Source organism: Leptosomus discolor, chromosome 1, assembly GCF_034619465.1.
Source record: "Leptosomus discolor isolate bLepDis1 chromosome 1, bLepDis1.hap2, whole genome shotgun sequence".
Classification (NCBI taxonomy): domain Eukaryota; kingdom Metazoa; phylum Chordata; class Aves; order Leptosomiformes; family Leptosomidae; genus Leptosomus; species Leptosomus discolor.
Genome location: NC_141391.1, coordinates 179780609 through 179799168, shown reverse-complemented (window position 1 = coordinate 179799168; position 18560 = coordinate 179780609). Strand labels below are relative to the sequence as shown.

The 18560-nt window shown below is 43.4% G+C and overlaps 1 protein-coding gene across 2 annotated transcripts; it reads left to right on the top strand.

The window, feature by feature from the left end:
• The first annotated feature begins 335 nt into the window (after positions 1–335).
• On the top strand, positions 336–12754 carry MDM2 (MDM2 proto-oncogene). 2 transcript variants are annotated; one of them, XM_009949058.2, is made up of 10 exons: positions 336–404; positions 2573–2647; positions 3000–3133; positions 3292–3341; positions 4633–4700; positions 4858–4948; positions 7506–7663; positions 8647–8802; positions 10429–10506; positions 11876–12754. In XM_009949058.2, exons 1-10 carry the CDS (start codon positions 336–338, stop codon positions 12443–12445), a joined length of 1449 nt encoding a protein of 482 aa, XP_009947360.1. In that variant the 3' UTR covers positions 12446–12754. The 2 variants fall into 2 exon arrangements, with proteins under 2 accessions (XP_009947360.1, XP_009947359.1); XM_009949057.2 differs by having other exon boundaries at positions 7503–7663.
• The last annotated feature ends 5806 nt before the right edge of the window (positions 12755–18560 follow it).

The window sequence follows — 18560 nt, the reverse complement described above, 5'->3', positions numbered from 1 at the left end:
CGGCTCCCGGTCATGCTCAGGCATGTCGGGCAGCGGCCGGCGGAGGAGCTAAGCCCCGACTTGCCTCCGCTTGGCAGCGCTATATAAGGCCCAGCCCAGCCCAGCCCGGCCCGGCCCGACTCGGCCCAGATCCCCGCCGCCGGAGCCCGGCGTATGGGTTGGACGAGGGCACCGAGGTGAGTGAAGTGGGCACCACCGGGGTGGCAGCTGCGCCGTCGGAGCTGCGGAGCGCCGCGCTGCCCCCCGCCCCGGGGTGTCTCTGTCCGAGGGAGGGGACCCGGGCTGTGTAACTGTGTTCCACGTTTTGAGGTGGTCCTCTCCTTCATTGCAGACAAATGTGCAATACCAAGATGTCCTCGCTTACGGATGCCTCTCCTGTCACCGCTTCGGAGCAAGAGGCGCTGGTCAGTAACTCTGTTGGATGCGCGAGTTTTTCATGCTTTTTGCAGAGTTTTTATCTGCTTATTCAGAAGGGCCGCTTTGCTCGACAAGCGATGATTAGAGAAAAGCTAGGAAATCCGGTGAAGATGGTCTTTCTTTGATCCTGAAATGGTGAAGCAAATCATTCTCATTCGTGGTTGAGAGTTGAGGATGATGGTTTAGGTCTAGACCGTTTCCTGGAGACTTTTGATGGTCAGGTTGCTTTCTTTTAATAAAAGGGATCTTATGGTCCGATTTGATCATGGTAAGTATTTTGTGGTGGAAATTGTTAAGAGTTCTTAAGTGAGGAGCTGTGGAAGATCCGCGTTGTGTGAAATGTACACCGTGGAATAATCTTGTCAGTACAACTGAAGGTTTTTGAATTTGGCATTTTAGGTTTCTCCTCTATTGGAGTTCATAAGTTGTAGTAAGAGTCGTTGTTTGTGTTTATGGCTTTGCATGTCCAGGCTTTTCATGATACAGTGACAGCTCTGCTGTCCTGGCTTTCTACATAAGTTTTCCTGAGAATGGAAGCCTATGTGTTGTACCCGAGATGCGAGTCAAAACCAGCATGCGTACGATGACAGTTGAACTGGGTTACTTTTTGTGGAAGAGTAAAGCTTAAAAGTGTAGGCTGGCAGCAGAACTTCAGAAAGGCGAAGTCACAAAACAGGAGACTGTTCAAAGTTGATTTTTTTTTTTTTTCCATTTGTTTCTTCTTTTTTTAAGTCATCCAAATGGGGTGCTACCATCTGCTGTCACATCTGAGTGGCAGAAGAACTTTGTATTTGCAGGAGCCAGGGAGAGAGGGCTGGGGAGTCAAAGGATCTGAACCCGTGGGTCTGCTGGGTTCAGAGATCTGAAACTGCTTTGCTTTCTATACTCGGCTGTCACTGGTTTAAGAAGTTACTGCTTGCTTCCTTTATGAAGCTGAAACACATCCTGCATGCTCTAAATAATTCAGCACTTAGGAAGGTGTGAATAGAGATCTAACGTTGTCCACAAGCTTCTTTATTATTTTCGTTATGTGTGATTCTTTGCACAACCACTTAATGCAAAACTTAACGTTGGTTTTAGCAGGTATTTGAAATGGAATGTAGGGAAGTCGTAGTCCCACCCCACCCTTCCCCTAAGCATTTGTTCCTTGTCTCCTGATATTTTATTCACACGTTCCTATAAAAAGCTTCTTTTCTATAATACTTTTTTCTTATTTTAGGGAATATATTAGGATAGCTAAATATTAGCTTGTTCTTAGAATGGTTACGCGATTGTTAAAGTAGCAGTACTAGAATATACTGCACTGGGAACCGTCAGTGGCTCCACAGGCGTTTTGTTTGAAGTTGTGTCAGCCCCTGCAGCTTGTTCTCGTCCTTCTGCACTGGTACTGGCACAGCTGTTTGTGGAATAGTGCAGTAAATGGAATGAGAACACTGATCTGGCCAGAAGAAAAAAAAAAAAGAGGGGAAAGTTTTTTTGTTTTGTATTGTTTTCTTTTAACTTTTCCCTACTCTACCTCAGAAATTGTCCTAGACTGGCTGCAGATACAACTCTGCTGGCACAGTGAGTGGGTAGGAGGCCGTTGTGGAGGTAGGAGTGATTGAAATACGATGGAAAGTGCAGGGTGTGCTTATCCCAGCTAAAAAAAAAAAAAAAATCCTTGGAGGTGAACCAAGCCCAGCTGGCAAATGCAAAACCGCAGCTCCAGAAACTGTTACAGGAGACTAGGAAAGAGGTGGGCCAGTGTTTCGTTTTGTGACTTGCACTCTGGACCTGACAGTCACAAAGGTCCGTTTGCCTTCCTCCCTGCCCTTTGGGAGTCACTGTAATGACTAAAGGAGTGCAGCTGAGTTCTCCAGGACCCAGCCCCGTACTTGGAACTGCTGTATGAATCCTGTAGCTCAGATGCAGGAATCTGTATGTACCCGTGAAAGACTGGGGTTTGAGTTAAGATGTACGGCGTAGGAGAAGTTTAGTATGATTTGGTTCGTGTTATTTTCTGTTAAGTTTATCAGAGTAAAAAGCTTGGGTGCAGATAGGTTTTAATGTAGTTTTCTGTGTGTCAGATTAATACAGAAGGAGGAAGCCAAGCTATATAAATAGTGTTTTGTTGGTGAATAATGGGTCCATGCTATTTTTCTTCTTCTCCACACAGGTTAAACCAAAGCCACTATTGTTGAGGTTGTTAAAGTTAGCTGGTGCAGAAAAGGACACTTTTACTATGAAGGAGGTGAGAACTTTTAATCATCACTAAAGGTAGATTACAGTGGGTACAGATAGATTGTTCTTTTGTTTTGGGTGAATGGGGGGCAGTGTAGTTCACAGCTTATCTAGAAGATACTGAGGCAACCTGCTGACTTGTTAGGTGCTGGTTAGCAGGTTTCTCAAAATCTGAACAAAAGTATCTGGCGGTCGGTCAGGATAGCAGAGTGTTTGGGGAATGCTGGATGAAAATTGCGGCTCCAAGCTTTAGGCAATCAAAGTGGGAAGAGGAAATCTCAATGAATTTAATGTGTTTTCTCTTAAACATGAAACAACAGAACCTGCTTATTTAATGTCTGTGTCTGTCATTTATTTTACAGGTAATATTCTATCTTGGACAATATATTATGTCTAAACAATTATATGATGAAAAACAGCAACATATTGTACACTGTGCAAATGATCTCCTGGGGGATTTATTTGGAGTAACAAGCTTTTCAGTAAAAGAACACAGGTAAAATGGGGTTCTTTTCTGAGAGTCTGGTTGTGAAATAATGGAGAACATAATGCGTATGGCCTTTTTTAACTCTTTGCATCTTCAGAGATGGTAAGCTCTCTTTTATGATGACATGTAGCTAACTTGCAACGTCTCTTTCTTTATCCCTATCTAAGGAGGCTATATTCAATGATTTCCAGAAATCTGATAGCGATCAATCAACAAGGTAAGCTAGTTTGGGAGGACCTTTTGTTATGGGAAGTAGTAGTAGGGAAAATGTAACTTGCATTAATGCATCTTGCATGTAGTGATCAGATAACATCGATCTCTCCACAATTAGCTGTTGGGCTTTACACACTGCTATCCAGAGTGATGACAGATAGTGGTCAAAGCAAACAGTGTTTCTTCTGGGGGAGAAGAAGAATAAAAATCGAACAACGTTTGGGTAATTTTGTCAGGCTAGAACCAGAACAAGCACACTCAGAGCTGAGCACAAAGAGGACTAGACTGAGGAATTAGTCGTTTGCTTCTATTTCTTGCAGACAAAGCCCTCAACAACATAGAAAGTTTGACGTGGAAAAATTAGCTTCTTGAACTTGTGCCAGCAGTGAAGTCAGGGCAAATGCTTGTTACTCGTTTCTGTTAGTTGTTCTGGTTTAATTTCCAAAACTGAATGTGGAGTACGTTTAGAATTGGTCATCCTCAGCTACACTGAGTCCTGTTTTAAAAGGTCTGTATACTTAAAAAAGAAGCTTTGTGGTAACTTTGTGGATAGCCAGTCCATAAATGGAAAATTGTTCCATACAGTCATCTTCCCTGCAGTGTAGAAATGCTCAATATAGCTGTAATTTTTGACTAATAGAAGGAGTGAACCAGAAGTTAAACAATGGAAGCCATTTTGTAAATTGGCTTCTAAATCTGTATTAAGACACCCTTTCTTTCTGGTTCTTCCTATAGGCGAGTGTTCAGCTGCTGAAGATGAGAAACATGCTCTCTTTATTATCCCACATTATTTTCTTGAAAGATAATTTATTAGTGCAGAGTCTGGTAATAAGCATATGTAATTAAGAACAGTTAATTTTTCTTCTATTTAATGTCTTTTTAATTCTGCATTCCTATAAAATGATAGCTAGTAAAATACACTTTGGAGAGGAAGTGTAAAATATGAAAGAATATAGAAAGGAAGTATCTGCAGAATCCCAGATAATGCACAGCCTTCATCTGTAGGCATTTAAAATAAAATTCTGAGGTACTTTGCAGTTGAGATTTCTTCTTCCTCCCTTTCCCACTTCAGTAATGTTACAGGGAAAGTGCTGCACACACCTGAAAAGCAAAGGAATGGGGTTGTTTTTTCCATGGTTGCAAAATGTCGGGATTTTAAGTTCTGTTTAGAATTTATTTTGTAGATGCTATGTGCAGTTAACTTCTCTGCCTTGCTTTTATTTTAATGTTTTTGAGCCTGAAATTGACTTTTCCTGCTGTGCTGTATTGCGGTTTTTGTTTTGGTTTGGTTTCAGACTCTACACTTGAGGACAGACCTGGGGATGATGCCAGATTTCAGCTTCAAGAAGAAAATGTTCTTAAGGTGATTTTTTTTTTTTTTTTTTTTTAAATAAATTGTTCTGAGATGTAAATTCTATTTAGTTTTGCATGATAGTGTCGGTGGTTTAGATGCAATTAGTTGATTCTAGCCTTTTGCTTCATGTTCATGCTCAGACTTACTCAGTATTTCTGTTAAGCAGGAATCTATGCAAGAGTTAGAAGAGAAGCAGACTTCATCAAACGTGACTTCTCGGCCAGCTACATCTAGGAGGAGAACACACAGTGAATCTGGTATGTGCAGATTTATGTTGCAGAGCTTTCAGTAGCATGGCCACTTAGGGGAAAAAAGCACATTCTGTTGCCTTACTGACTTTGAAAGATGCTGAAAAATACTATTCGTGTTTCTCTGCTTATCTAAACCAAAATGTTCAGTCTGGAAGAAATACACGATTCCTTGCATTGCTCCAGTGTTGTGTCACAGTCTGGATCTCTAGAACTGTTAGTAAGGTGATGGAATAACTTGTTCCACAGGTCCGTTAAACTCGCTCACATCAGCAGGACTTAATCAGTTGTGTTGTCTTCACGATGAGAACACTGCTGTTTGTAATAGACTGATGCAGTCAAATTCATTTCAGTTCCCTCTGTCGACAGCCACAAAATTTTACATTTTGTTTGCTTGCTAAAACTAGTTTTCATTGGATTGCAATTGGTGGCACATGTCAAAGGTCTGGCAGTAACATGGGGTGATTTTGGATATTTTTAGGTGCCTGACCGTTCATTAAGCACTCCTTAAAACATCTGGCAACTTAAGCATCGTATTTGTCTCCTCTTTCTCTTGACTGTGGTTATTCAGTGATCACTGGCAAATACATTTTCAAAATGTGGAATATTTCTTCCAATAATTAGCAAATAACAAGCTGGTCAGTGTAAACCTGAATAAATTTAAGTTTCTCAATGCAAATGTTCACTATAGTTCTGCTTGAATACTGTTCTGTGGAATTTCTTACACTAGTTCGTTCCATCACTTACTTCTGTTACCTCATGCCTCGGTGGTTGTAATTACCTGGGCAGTGATAACCTTCTGTCGCTGCATAGAAATTCCTGTTCTTCAGTTGCTTGGGGATATTTTTCAGTTCCTCGGCTTTTGTGTAGTGTTTTTTGTGTTCATCATAGGCCACTATTATGCTAGTCAGTCCAAAAACTGTGCTGCGTTGCTGAGCGGTTTGCACTAAATTAAAAGAACGTTTTAATGTTGTAACAAAAACTGGTGAAGGGATGGAAAGCCTTGGTTAAACATCATAACCTGTAATATGTAGGCATGACCCAGCGCACATAAGGTCCTGTGTTGTGCTTGCTTATTGTGGGTTTGATTATTAACTCTTGTCTTTGCATCCATTTATTAGTTTGTTACAACCTTAAAAGTTCTTTTAATATAGTGTTTTTATATACACTTTTTTTCTAATTTATAGGAAATCTTCCTTTTAAACCACTATTCTTGTTAAATTGGGATGGTAGCGGCTCCTTTGGAGCCGCTTATATAGTGTATAGAAACCTTGTGGTGATACAGTATCAGTACAGCATGGAGCCATGACAACTAAATGAGGACAACGATGGACAGGAGCAACCCTTGGGCCTGGGGGCACCAAATTTGGTGGGGCTCTCAGGGCGGAAAAAGAAAAGAGAGGGGCTGAGCCAAGAAGCACCAAGGGAAAGTAAGAGAAGTCTCAAAGTATGTACAAGTGTTTTGTTCTCTTTTCTTTTACAATGAAAGATTCAAGACTTGAAGACTCGTGGATTGTCAGGGTGTGTTTTGCAAGGCAAGGGAGAAGCTGGGCAATAGAGGGTGGGTGCAAAAGGCACCTGTAGGGGGGCAGCAGGCTCTTACCGAGGTTTGTTGAATGAGGTGGTCAGGCCTGTTGGGGAGTTTTCACTCTGCTGCACTTACATACTGACTTTGCAACGCCTTTTTTAGTAAAATGGTTTCTTACCAAACACTTTAAAAAAAGTCAGCAGAGCTGAATTTTGACTTACCTACCCCTAAAATGCTGTCCCCCTACTCCTTATGCTGCTGTAGGTGGTTGTTTCCAAACATGATGTATTTAAAAAACATTGTCTTTTTCCCTTCAAACGAAACATATTTGATAAGCACAGCTTAAAGCCATGCTTTCAATTTTTGCATAGTACGCCTTGGAGATTTTCTTGCTAGCCTGTGGCGGAAGTCATAACGGTTTGTTAGAAAAATCCTGTTGAGAAAATGCAATTACATGTAGTGCAACTATTAGTTGATAAATTTGTTGAGGTGTCTGAAACTTGAACCTGAACTTACTTTGCTTAGCATGAGGTCCTTTGTATGCACGTGACCTGGGAGCTAGTTGTCTGTCTCCCTGCAAATTCTGGGATCGCTCGGAAGCCCTCTCAAAGTGCCTTTCTGTCTACTGACTGTAGAGGGAGCTAGGACAACTAAGATCCTGACTGTATTTTTTACAATTAGGAGGGGTTTAACGTGTCATGTGTGGAGTAAAAATGCTTCCAAATTTGCAATTTATTTCCTGCATGTGGAGACTGCCATTTACAAGCTGTACTGGTGGGACAAGTGGGGAAAGCCAGCCCCTGCAATACTGCTTTCAGGAGTGTTTCACGCTCTTCATGTTTCTTAGTGTTACTGTGTCTTTTAAGTAAGTTTTTGGTGCCTTTACTTTTTTCCCCATAAAGTAATACTCAATGACTGTATTTTTCTTAAGTTCCTATATAAGTAAACTATATTTTTAAGTGTCTGTTAAGAATATTCAAAACTGCACCTTGCATAGATATTTTTGGAGTAATAAAAATTTTCAAATGTGCCCAGAAGAAAATTCTTCAGATGATCTGCATAGTGACAGAAGGAAACGACATAAGTCAGACAGCATTTCGTTGACGTTTGATGAAAGTCTCTCGTGGTGCGTAGTCAGTGGTCTGTGCCGTGAAAGAAGCAATAGCAGTGATTCAACAGATTCTCTTTCCATTCCTGTAAGTCAATATATGTATTTTTGTGGTACAAATTTTATGGATACCATGAGTGCAAATATGCATCTTAAAACATCATGTTCTTAATTAAAAGCAGCAGTGCCTTCAGTGGTGTCTGAGGAAAGGAAAAGAGGCTGAAAGAGAAGGTGTGTGGGTGGAGTGGGGTCTTTCATAGATCTGCTGACAAAGCTGAACTGAAAGTTTTTTTAAGTATTAACTTTGAATATTATTTAAAAAGCAGATTCTTGCTGCTTGGCACAGTATCGAAAAAGTGCCAGATGTGTTTAGTGGTTTAAAATAACTATTTCTTAGACTGCTGAGAGAAAAGCAGCAGTCACAGACATTCCATAATCCAGAATAGTTGGTGCAGCTTCAGTAACTGTCCACAGTAGTGCTCTGGTGATACACTGTATTCGTTTTCCAAGCCTTTACTGATTTTTTTATAGTTGTTTTTGGCAAAGACTGAGGCCAGTTATCTGTGGTTAGGCTAAGTTGTGAAGAGCTAAGCTAACAGCACTGCTAGTCATGTTCTGTATTCTGAATTGACAGAACTGATTCTGTATCTTCACTCTTCCTGTTTTGTAATTGTCCAGCCACTGTCCCGAATTCAGGTGAACAAAGTTGATGAGACTTTGATGAGAATTTAATGAGGCACAGCCAAAAGACAGAATCTTCTTGCATCTGTTCTTTCACTTTTCAGGAGAGCCTTTGTGAAATGATAGCTGCGGTCTTCAGGCTGGCTGTAGGTTAACTGCAGCCTCTTGTTACAGAGCCGCCATAAGGCTGTCAGATCTAGCTTTATTTTTACCTACCTGTAATTCATTTGTCTCATAAAAGATGTTTTACCTGACAGCAGCTGGTCTGATTTCTTCTGTAGCTAATTAAACTGAGGAGCTCGGTTCTCTTATGAGCTATCTTAACAGTGATGGTTACGGATATGGACTGGTGAGGTTGAATGTATACTTTCTGGTTTGTTTCTGTTTCAGGATCTTGATGCCAGTTCACTAAGCGAAAACTCTGATTGGTTTGAACACAGTTCTGTTTCAGACCAGTTCAGTGTAGAGTTTGAAGTAGAGTCTATTTATTCAGAAGATTATAGCCATAATGAAGAAGGACAAGAGCTCACAGATGAAGATGATGAGGTGCCTGTTTGTTTTGTTTGGCTTTTTTTGGACTGGTGAGGGTGAGAGGGGGAAAGAAACGTAGAGGATTACTCCATGTTGAGATTCCAGCAAGAAATAGTAACTCTACAGCTTTATTTCGAGACAGCGTCTGCTATGTCACAAACTGCACCCGTTTGTTCTTTAATCACATGACATGCCTGTGCGGTTGGGTCCCCACTGTACCCCCAGCAGGCAGTAGCTGGAATGGTGCTAAGGCTTTCCACAGGCTCTGAAACGGACTCTTGACAGTCTGGAAAAGTCTGTCTGTTTAACTTCGCTCACTAGCCTTCGGAGTCGATGGCAGCATGTGTATTTGAATCTATTTCTGCAGTTTTATTACAGAAGTATGTGTTGAGCTTTGATGATGCTTTTGATACCGAATGAAAACTTCCTTAGTAACACTTTTGCAAAGGGTATTTCTGAATCATTTGCCTTCATGTCTATAAATGGTTCAGAGAGATGCTGAAACACAACTTTAGGTAAATTTCCATTAGAAGGCAAGAAAGAAGACAGTAAAATCGTGATTATCATCATTTTCCAAGAGCTCTAGATAGCTGAAATTTTGGGAATGAAGTGGGCATTTTTTTTTTTTTTTTTTTTCTGGAATAGCGTTCTGTTATTTCAAGGAGGTGAATCAGTTCATGGCATGGGTAAGGAAGGACCAGAGGCAGAATCCACCAGGGACATAGATGGTTGTGATACTTGAGGGGCTGCACGGGACTGACTGTACTGATGTACACCGGGTTGTAGTGCTGCGGAGCTGCACCCTGAGATAAGACATTCATTTGGAGGAAGAAAGGATTGAGGTGTGCCCCCGCTCCCAACAGCAGTGTTGAGGATTGCAGAATGGATGAGGATGGAAGGGGCCCCTGGAGGTCACCTTACCTACCACCCCAGCTCCAGCAGAGCTGGTTGCCCAAGGCATGTCCTGATGATTTTTGAGTATCTCCAAGGATGGAGGCTCCACAGCTGCTCAGGGCAACCCGTGCCAGTGCTTGGTCACCCTCACAGTAAATAAGTGTCTCCTGATGTTCAGACAGAACTTCCCATGGTTTAATTTGTGCCAGTTGCCCTTTGTCCTGTCGCGGGACACAGCTGACAAGAGCCTGGCTCAGTCTTCTTTACACCCTCCTTTTTAGGTGTTTGTACACATTGATAAGACATCCCCTGAGCCTTCTCCTCTCCTGGCTGAAAGGTCCCAGCTCTCTCAGCCTGAGGGAGCTCCTCCAGTCCCTTAATAATCTCAGTGGCCCTTCGCCGTCTCCGGTAGCCTCATCTCTCTCCTGTGCTGGGGAGCCCAGAGCTGGACACAGTGCTCCAGGTGTGGCCTCACCAGTGCTGAGCGGAGGGGAAGGAGCACCTCTGTTCTAGAAAGCCGCACCTTCCGTCTGTCTGGTCTACCTTTGTCTTCAAACGGTGTTACAAGCGTGAACAGGATTCTTCTCCCCCAAACCAGCTATCCATTTGTGGAGTTACTTGCTAACCTAAATTAACATATATGTGCTACTTATTACATTTATTAAAAGTCTAACAGAAAATCTTATCAGATTTTTAGTTGAATGCCAAAACTGAATTACATCAGTACTTTTTAAAAATTTCAACCAGGTATATCAGCTGACTATTTACCAGGATGAGGATAGTGATGCTGATTCATTTGATGAAGATCCAGAGATTTCTCTAGCTGTGAGTAAAAATTAAGCAACCTTGATTATTTCTTTTTTTTTTTAAAGTCAGTAAGCTTCTTAATCCATTAAAAAAACCAAAACAGACTAACTTACGGTTTCACTGGCTCAATAGAAGGAAAGTGTTTGGAACCTAGATTTGACATTTTACACAAAATAATAATAAAAAAGCCTTAGTCATGTATATTTAAAAAACTCTCCCTGAAAATTATAATACCTAGTTTTATTGTCCGACTTGAATGAAGAAATCTGTAGCATACAGTTGTGAAGGCAAACCTGTTTTCAGAGTAGTGCTGTAAAATTAAAAGATTTTGAGGCTTTTTCTAAATTCTGTGAGACCATTCTTGAAGTGTGGCAAGAAATTCAGGGGTTTGAGGTGAAGTATGTAGATGTATGTGGGAAAAAGCACTCACAGGAATTAAAATGCAGTGTATCTTTTTATTTACATTTGCCTTTAACAGCTGAAGCTTGACTAAAGCTGCTGTCCAAAACTCTCTGAAGTGTTCCAGTCCCTTGATGGTCTGTAGGACTGAGGGACTTTATTCTGTGTGTAGTAAAACACAGGGCTAGCTGCCATCTAAAACCATAGCTTATGTGTGGAAAAATACATCTGTACGTTATTTTTAGGAATTAAAATTGGTCTTTTAAGCTTTTGATGTCAGTGATGTTACTCAGGACTCAGTGCTTTAAATCCTCTAAGTTTTTGTTTGGTTTTTTGTGTTTATTCCCCCTGTGGTACTCATTATTTTTAAGAAGGGTCTTTCTCCTTAAAAAGGAAGTGTATTTTTCATGAGCTAGTGGCTTATTTTCTGCGTAGTGTATGGAGTGACCTCCGAGACAGTGATGCAGGCTGGTTTTTAACTTTTTTTTTTTTTTTTTAATGGCCGGTGTTTTCTAGTCTCTAACACTGTGTCAGAGTGCCCTCACCCGGCCGTCTTGCACACCAGCAGCTTGGCATCCCACAGGTTACGTGTCACTTCAGTCTTGAGTTGTTTCCATTTCAGAAATCTGTTGTTGAAAATAATAGTAACCATTTTATCAAAAAGAAGTTTTCCGGTAGGTTTTCTGAAGACTTTTGCGGTCTGATTTCTTCATTTTGCATAAGAAATAATAGACCATTATTGTTCTACCTCTGTTTTTATTTCATAATTCTATTGTAAAAAGAAAGAAAATCAGAGTCTTTTTAAAATCAAGACTATTTTAATCTAGAAACATAAAATGGGGCCAAACACTGAACGGAATTTTTAAAGGAGTCAGTAGCTCAAGATAACATATTGCTTTGGCAGTAATAAACTGTTTATAGTCTCTGAATCCTTCACTTGTAAGCATTCCAAGTAGCTTAAGCTTTTCCAACCTTTAATTCACCAAAGGATTACTGGAAGTGTCCCGAATGTAGCGAAATGAATCCTCCGCTTCCACGGCATTGCCACAGATGCTGGGCCCTTCGTGAGGACTGGCTTCCAGATGAAAAGAGTGATAAATTGGAAAAGAGCAAGTTAGAAAGTTCCTTCCCTCTAGAGTCTGAAGAAGGTTTTGATGTTCCTGACTGTAAGAAAGTGAAAATGACTGGAGATAAAGAACCAGCTGTGGAGGAGAACGAGGATAAAGCAGTACAAATTTCCGAGTCCCAGGAAAGCGAAGATTATTCCCAGCCATCCACATCGAGCAGTGTGTTTTGTAGCAGTCAGGAGGACTATAAGGAACCGGAGAAGAGAGAAATGCAAGACAAGGAGGAAAGCCTGGAATCCAGTCTGCCCGTGACCAGCATAGAGCCCTGTGTCATATGTCAGAGCAGACCTAAAAACGGCTGCATAGTCCATGGCAAAACAGGACACCTCATGTCGTGTTTCACATGCGCAAGGAAACTTAAGAAGAGGAACAAACCCTGCCCGGTGTGCAGGCAGCCCATACAAATGATTGTACTAACTTATTTTAGTTAGGTGGGTGTTGACCGGCAAGCAGCAAAAGGAACTTCACAAACTGGTTCAGAGAGTAAGAAACTATTTTTGTATTCTTATTGGAAAAGTAGTATTTTGGGTCTCTTTACATTTGGTGTGAAAAGTAATTGCTGACATAAGTGCATTGGAGTTGTTAAGAGGTTAGCCTGATACTCATAAGTCAACTTGAAGGTTTTAAATCCCTTTCAGTAACCAATTCCTGTAAACTACCTGTCTCTCCCAGTGTTTTATGTTCCATACAAGTTAGTGACATTTGTTTTACTACAATAAATACAATACGCACGTTAAAAACCCAAATTCAATGATTATGAGAGGAGAGACATGTTGAAGAGTTTGTTCATGTGAGTTCCTCCAGAAGACTCTCCGAGGTCTGGTGAAGACACCAGGCTCAATCAGAACCCTCTGAATAAGTCAAAATAAATAAATGAATCTTGTCTCCCTCATTCCCAAAACTTAAATTCCTTGAAGTAACCAAATTACGAGGGAGATCTTACCAGGAAGTGGGGAAGTTGCAACAGAAAATGATTTAAGGTTTTGGAAATAGAAAAGTGTGTTGGGTGTCTCGTGTTTTTTGTAACGTGCATTGTAAACTTCAGGGCTGCGTGTGTCTTGAGAAGTCATTGATCCAAGTTCAGTCTTACAGGTCTCTCTTAAACGTCCTGAGAAATGGGCTTTTAAAGTGCTGGTGTGGGTTTGGAGGTGTGTGCTGTCCTGATGATTATTTCAGCAGTGTGAGAAAAGGCTTGAACAGGCAACATAAGTGAAGGAGATGCTGTGTAATGTCAGGTCGGGCAACATTAGGGGACAGTTGTGTTCTTTTTCTGCACTTGTTTTTGACTTCAGCAGTGTAGCATGCAGCCTGGTCGCAAGAAAACGAAGTCCACCTCTGTCTGCAGGAACAAGTAAGTTGCGTAGTTCTACTTCAGGCAGACGTTCTTTAAATCCAGTAGTTTTTCCAACTTACACTTTCTCTGTATCACAAGAATTCTGAAAATCCGTTGCAGAGTGTTTGGCCAACTCAAAATTGGTCTCACCAGACCTGTCCTTTACTGCTTTTAGCTCTTGTCTCCTCACTGTACTTTGTCAAAACCTTTGTGAAACCTACCGGTTCCTTTATCAGGGAGTCTACAGCTGACTCAGTTCTGTGGTGCATTCCAAGTAGGTAGCGTGAGTATATTTGTGTAAGCTCAGGTATCTTCAGGGCGTAGTTGGGTTGCTCATCTGAGCTGTTGTTCGGATGGAGCGTTTCTGTACCAGTGAGTTGTGTTTATTCCTTTGGAAAACGAGATTGCAAGAAGAATTGTATGTTTTTAGAACCTTTTGATTTTACAGGTAGTTGCTGATCATCTGCCCAATAGAGAGGGGCACAGAAGTCGTCAGGGACGTGCCCAGAGCGGAGGCGCAGGCTGGGCGCAGGAACGGTGCGGTGTACCCGTCCCTCAGGCCGGTGTCCTGAGTTACTGGGATGAGTCGTGTTTTGTTCGCACACCTGAGCTGATTTTTGAAAACTAATACTAAAAGATACTGGTACCTCTGAGCTTTACCGTAGTTCTTTTTAACTAAACAAAGTGTAAACCCCAGTTTTATGTGTTTCTTCAAGTTCTCACTTGCAAATTGCTTGCCCCTTGCCACTTGTACAGCGACAGCAGGTAGCTGGAAGTTCTTGAAGTTCTTTGGGTAGCAGAAACCTTTCATGAGATTTGATAATCCTTTGGCCCAGATGGAGAAGTCCTTTGGGCAGATATTTGAAGTTTTTGAGTAGGGATGCTTCTGGTCGATGGCTCCCTGCCTTAATTCACACCGCTTCCTCTTTGTTTTTCTTAAGTTTTGCTGTGATAAAGGTGAGCGCAGGGAAGCTTGCAGAGGCCCTCCCGTTGCACCTGCAGGTCAGAGCCAAACAGCGGGCGTATCGCGTCTGGGGTCTGTCTGCAGCTGAGAGAGAATCGTAGGGGTGTGTGTTCAGGAGAAGTGCTGAGAACATGGGGACTGTGCTTAGAAAAGCTTCGCCCCTTGCCTTGCCTCCTGTGTCTTGGGCCTTTTCAGTGCGATGCCTGCTGGGGAGTCTCTGTGACTGCTGTGTAGCTGCCGTTCTGGGGGAGCAGCTGTCCTTACCTCCTTCCTGCTGGGACTCATGGTACCCTCCCACTCTTGGCATTCTCTTCCAGTCAACCCCCTGAAGCCATCTCTGTATCTAAAAACATGTTTCAGCGCTCAAAAAGGCACCTGTGGTCAGAGAGGTGACCCTCGCTTCTCACAGTCACTTGGCTTCGGGATTTTTCTTCACAAACCATTTCACCTCTCAGTGATGTTCCTGTTTTGGCAAAAGCTAAACTGAGAGCGTACCGCGTAGTGAATCCCCCGGCGCCCGTCCCTGAGGGTGGCTGGTGACCAGCCCGGCGCTCATCGCCCTGCTCTTCCCGGCCTGCAGGCACGTCTCTGGCCTTGGGGAGCGGCACAAAAGTTTGTAAAGTTTTAGCACAGGAGTTAACAGTTGTTAAGGAGTTGGTGAGGTCTTTTGAGATCCTTATTTAATATCGCTCACATTTTAATCTTTAATTTATTGCAGTTTGTAAATATTCTTGTGCTTGCAGTGAGTGTTTTGAGCTTTAATTTATTGAATTAGTCTATTGGTACGTGTATAGATACGTAGATACACATACTTAGTAAATCACAGTCACAGAAATATATTTAAGAAATTGTAGCATTAAAATAAAGAGAAATATTCAGATTATATCCAGATTAAGAGGGGCAGAGGAGTTTTTATGGCTTCATTTTCTCTTTTCCTTCCTTTAAAACAGCAATTGAACCTGAACAACATTTATTAGAGATGGAGCCTGGTGCAGCCTTAGTGGAGTGAAAATGTTTGGGGGGTGTTTGTTTTCCTTTGGAATGTGTTTGCGTCTCCGAGCACAGGCAGGGAGCTGCCTGCCTGCTTCGTGGTGCTGGTAACGGGGAGGTGACGGTCTGGAAGATGGGGTGAGGGGTTTCAAGGTCAACTTGCAAGGGGTGGCAGTGCCTTTTGCCTTGGAACGCGTGAGGGAGGCAGCTGCAGGGGCGGCCAGGGGCTGACACAGTGACAGTGCACAGTGTTCAGGAATTGTCTTGGTCTGCTCTTTCGTGCACTTCAGGCACACAATAGTGATGTACAAAAGCTACAAGAACTCCTATTTATTCTTTTTTATAAGGTACCATCAACCCACTTTTTGATTAAATACAACTTTTTCACTGTATAGCTGTTTATTAGTATTGGAATTCAACTCTTGACCCCAGGAAGCGGGGTGTGAAGTGAAGTACTCGAGGTAGATGGCAAAATTGCTTCGTTTCGGTGCCTGACGTTTCTCAAAAAGGCTGGAAGCCTTGAATGTTAAAGTATGTGCAAACCTGTAATGGCGAGTCTCGCTTAAGATTTACTAGTTGTGAAGTCTGTTGCTTTTGTCCTTCAAAAAAGCTTGCGCAGCTGAAACAGAAGTAGCTCGGTTGCTGATTATATTAAATGTTCGCGCTGCAAAGATGCTGCTTTTTGCAGAGCAGCCCCCCCCCCCCCCCCGCCCCCCGGCTGGTGTTTTAGTGTTCCTGGGGAGCACCCAAGGAGCAGCGCGAGCCGTGCCGTCCTGCGTGGGGGACTGAGGCTGCCGTGTCCGTTGGCAGGTGGGTTTAGTCAGGGTAAAAGAGCTACGGAATGTCAGTTGATGAGGAGGGTTACAGTTGTTCTGAGAGCGCGGCACAGTTTTTATCACAGAGTTCTGTTCGCTGGACATCGGTTTAAATGTCACAGTCTCTCATACACGTGTGAGTATGACGCCACGTGCATGGCTTCAGGCAGATTTTTCCCCTTAAAAACTAATACAAGGGAAAAAAGCATTCCTCGTTTGTACAGAAAGTGTCAACAAGAATAATTGTTTCAGAAAATTGTCTTCTTATAAAAGGGAGATTTAGAAAATTACTAGAAGCGTAATGAAAGTGAACAAACTGAAATGAATAAATAGGATTAAGATGGGGGTGAAGAACTTTTCTTCCCTGTCTTAATCTAAAGCTGCTGTTGTGTCAGGGTGTAAGTGTAGGTGTTCATAATTTTGAAGGAGTTAACTCATCCATCCTGTCAACCTCCACACGTATGGCGGGGCAGCCCTTACCCCAGGAAGGTGGGGCATCTTGTTGCGCAACACTCGGACTGAAAAGGGACATTTGCTGTTGAGGGGCTGCCCCGGGTGTTGGACAGGTGTCGGGGGCTGGTGGGGGGCAGCGTTCGTACCGGGCTGAGCTCTCCCGGCTGCTCTGCACCACCCACGGAGCCGGCAGGCGGACGCAGGCTGTGAGGGTCTGCGGGGGCACCCGCGTACTTCATGCAGTGCGTGTGCCCTCTGCCCTGGACGGACGCCCCCCGCGTCGCGGTACGGCCGGGGCTGGGGCACCAGCTCTGCTGGCCGCGGGCATGTATGTGTTCCTGGGGATCCCCTGCCTGACTGGCTCAGCTCCCCCAGCTCTGACTCACGGTCTTACCTGGAGTTCCTTGTCCTTGACAGTTGTGCAAGCAATGTAAAGCAGAAAACAAAACCCCCGAACCCGGGGCTTAGGGCAGCTTTAACAATGGGTCACACTTACTGAACATAAAAAAATCGTTGCCTTTAACTAATGTGAGCTTTTGTTTTATTTAGCACGGATGCACTGAAAGCCTCCAAGTGAGAGGGGGTGTGTGTGTGTGTGTGCACGCGCGTGTGTGTTCTACACGTGAAATGTGTCAGTGTCTTGCCTTCTGAGTACATCTTGCTTTAACTTAACAGCCCCATTTTAAAGGACAGTTCTTGGGTTTGAGCTCAGTTAATGGCTGTCAATGTGACAATTACATAGTCCCTAAAATACCAAATTGCTTTTCCAAAACCAGAGTCTCACTTTGTTGTCCGGCTGTCGGCACCCGGGGATGGCTGTTGTAGGTGACGATACGCTTTGCCACTCCTCCCGGGTGAGCACGTGTTCGGGAACGTGGCACAGCACCTTCCAGATACCCCGTGCACGTGCTGCCCCGGGCAGTAACCGCTAAACCACAGCTAGCGACTCAAATTGCACCGAGTGTAGATCCATTTACGAGAGCAATGTTCCTGTGTATTGTGTCTGTCTTTTGGTTTGCAGTTTTTCCTTTTCTGAGGAAACTAAATAATATGTTCCATTTAAAACCTTTAAATAAAGATTTGTCTATAACCCCTTGGTGCTCTTTTTTTCATGTCAGTGACTTGATGGTAGAAGTTCAGCTACTTGGGCTCCGTACAGATTTTTAATTCTGTGAGCCAGGGCACAGGCTCTGCCCTTGCTCTGCCCTCGGCCTGCTGCCTCCTCACAGAGATCAAGCTTTTGGGGGATTTTCAGCTCAGGGGAGCTCTAGTTCTTCTTGCTGTGAGTGAGTGACACAATCAGAACCAAGTCTCAGGGGTGGGAAAAATCACTGGCAGGTGACAGAGTTTTAAAATAAACTCTGGCTTTTGTGTTTACTGGACAGCTCCAGAGGGCCCTGAAGATGACATGCAGCTGGCCAGCCAAAAGGGAGGGCTTATTCTGCCCCCGGCCCAGGTAGGGGCACATGGGGGTTCAACTGCGTGGAAGCCAGCCTCTGATGGGGTGAGGCCGGCACCTCGCGGAGCGTGCCTGCCTGCCTGCGGCACGCCTGTACGGTGTGGTCCAGACTGCAGAGTGATGGGGCTGGGAAACCCACTTGCACTCCAAAGCCATGGCTGAAACGAATCAGTAAGCGGTTCTATTTGTACCACATTCAGTACAAAACGGCCAACAGCAAGGGTATGAAGCTGTCGGTGACTGTTCCCAGTGTTGTGGCCAGCTCTGTCCCTGGGGAACACCGTTTCCAGAGACTCAAGTTCCCCTCAGATTATCATCAGGCTTCCCGCAGCGTGGCCCTGCGGCACATACTGACGCTTCATTTCCATCTTCTTGTCCCTCTCACACCGTGTCTGTGCTCCTGGTGTTTACCTTGTGTCAGCCCTGAGCAGTCTCAGCTGTCCAGGTAAGAAAGAGCATCCGTACAAGTGCCGTCCCTTATTTACAGCAGTGGCTTTATTGTGAGAGAGACGTGAGGGTGGAGCTAATTGCT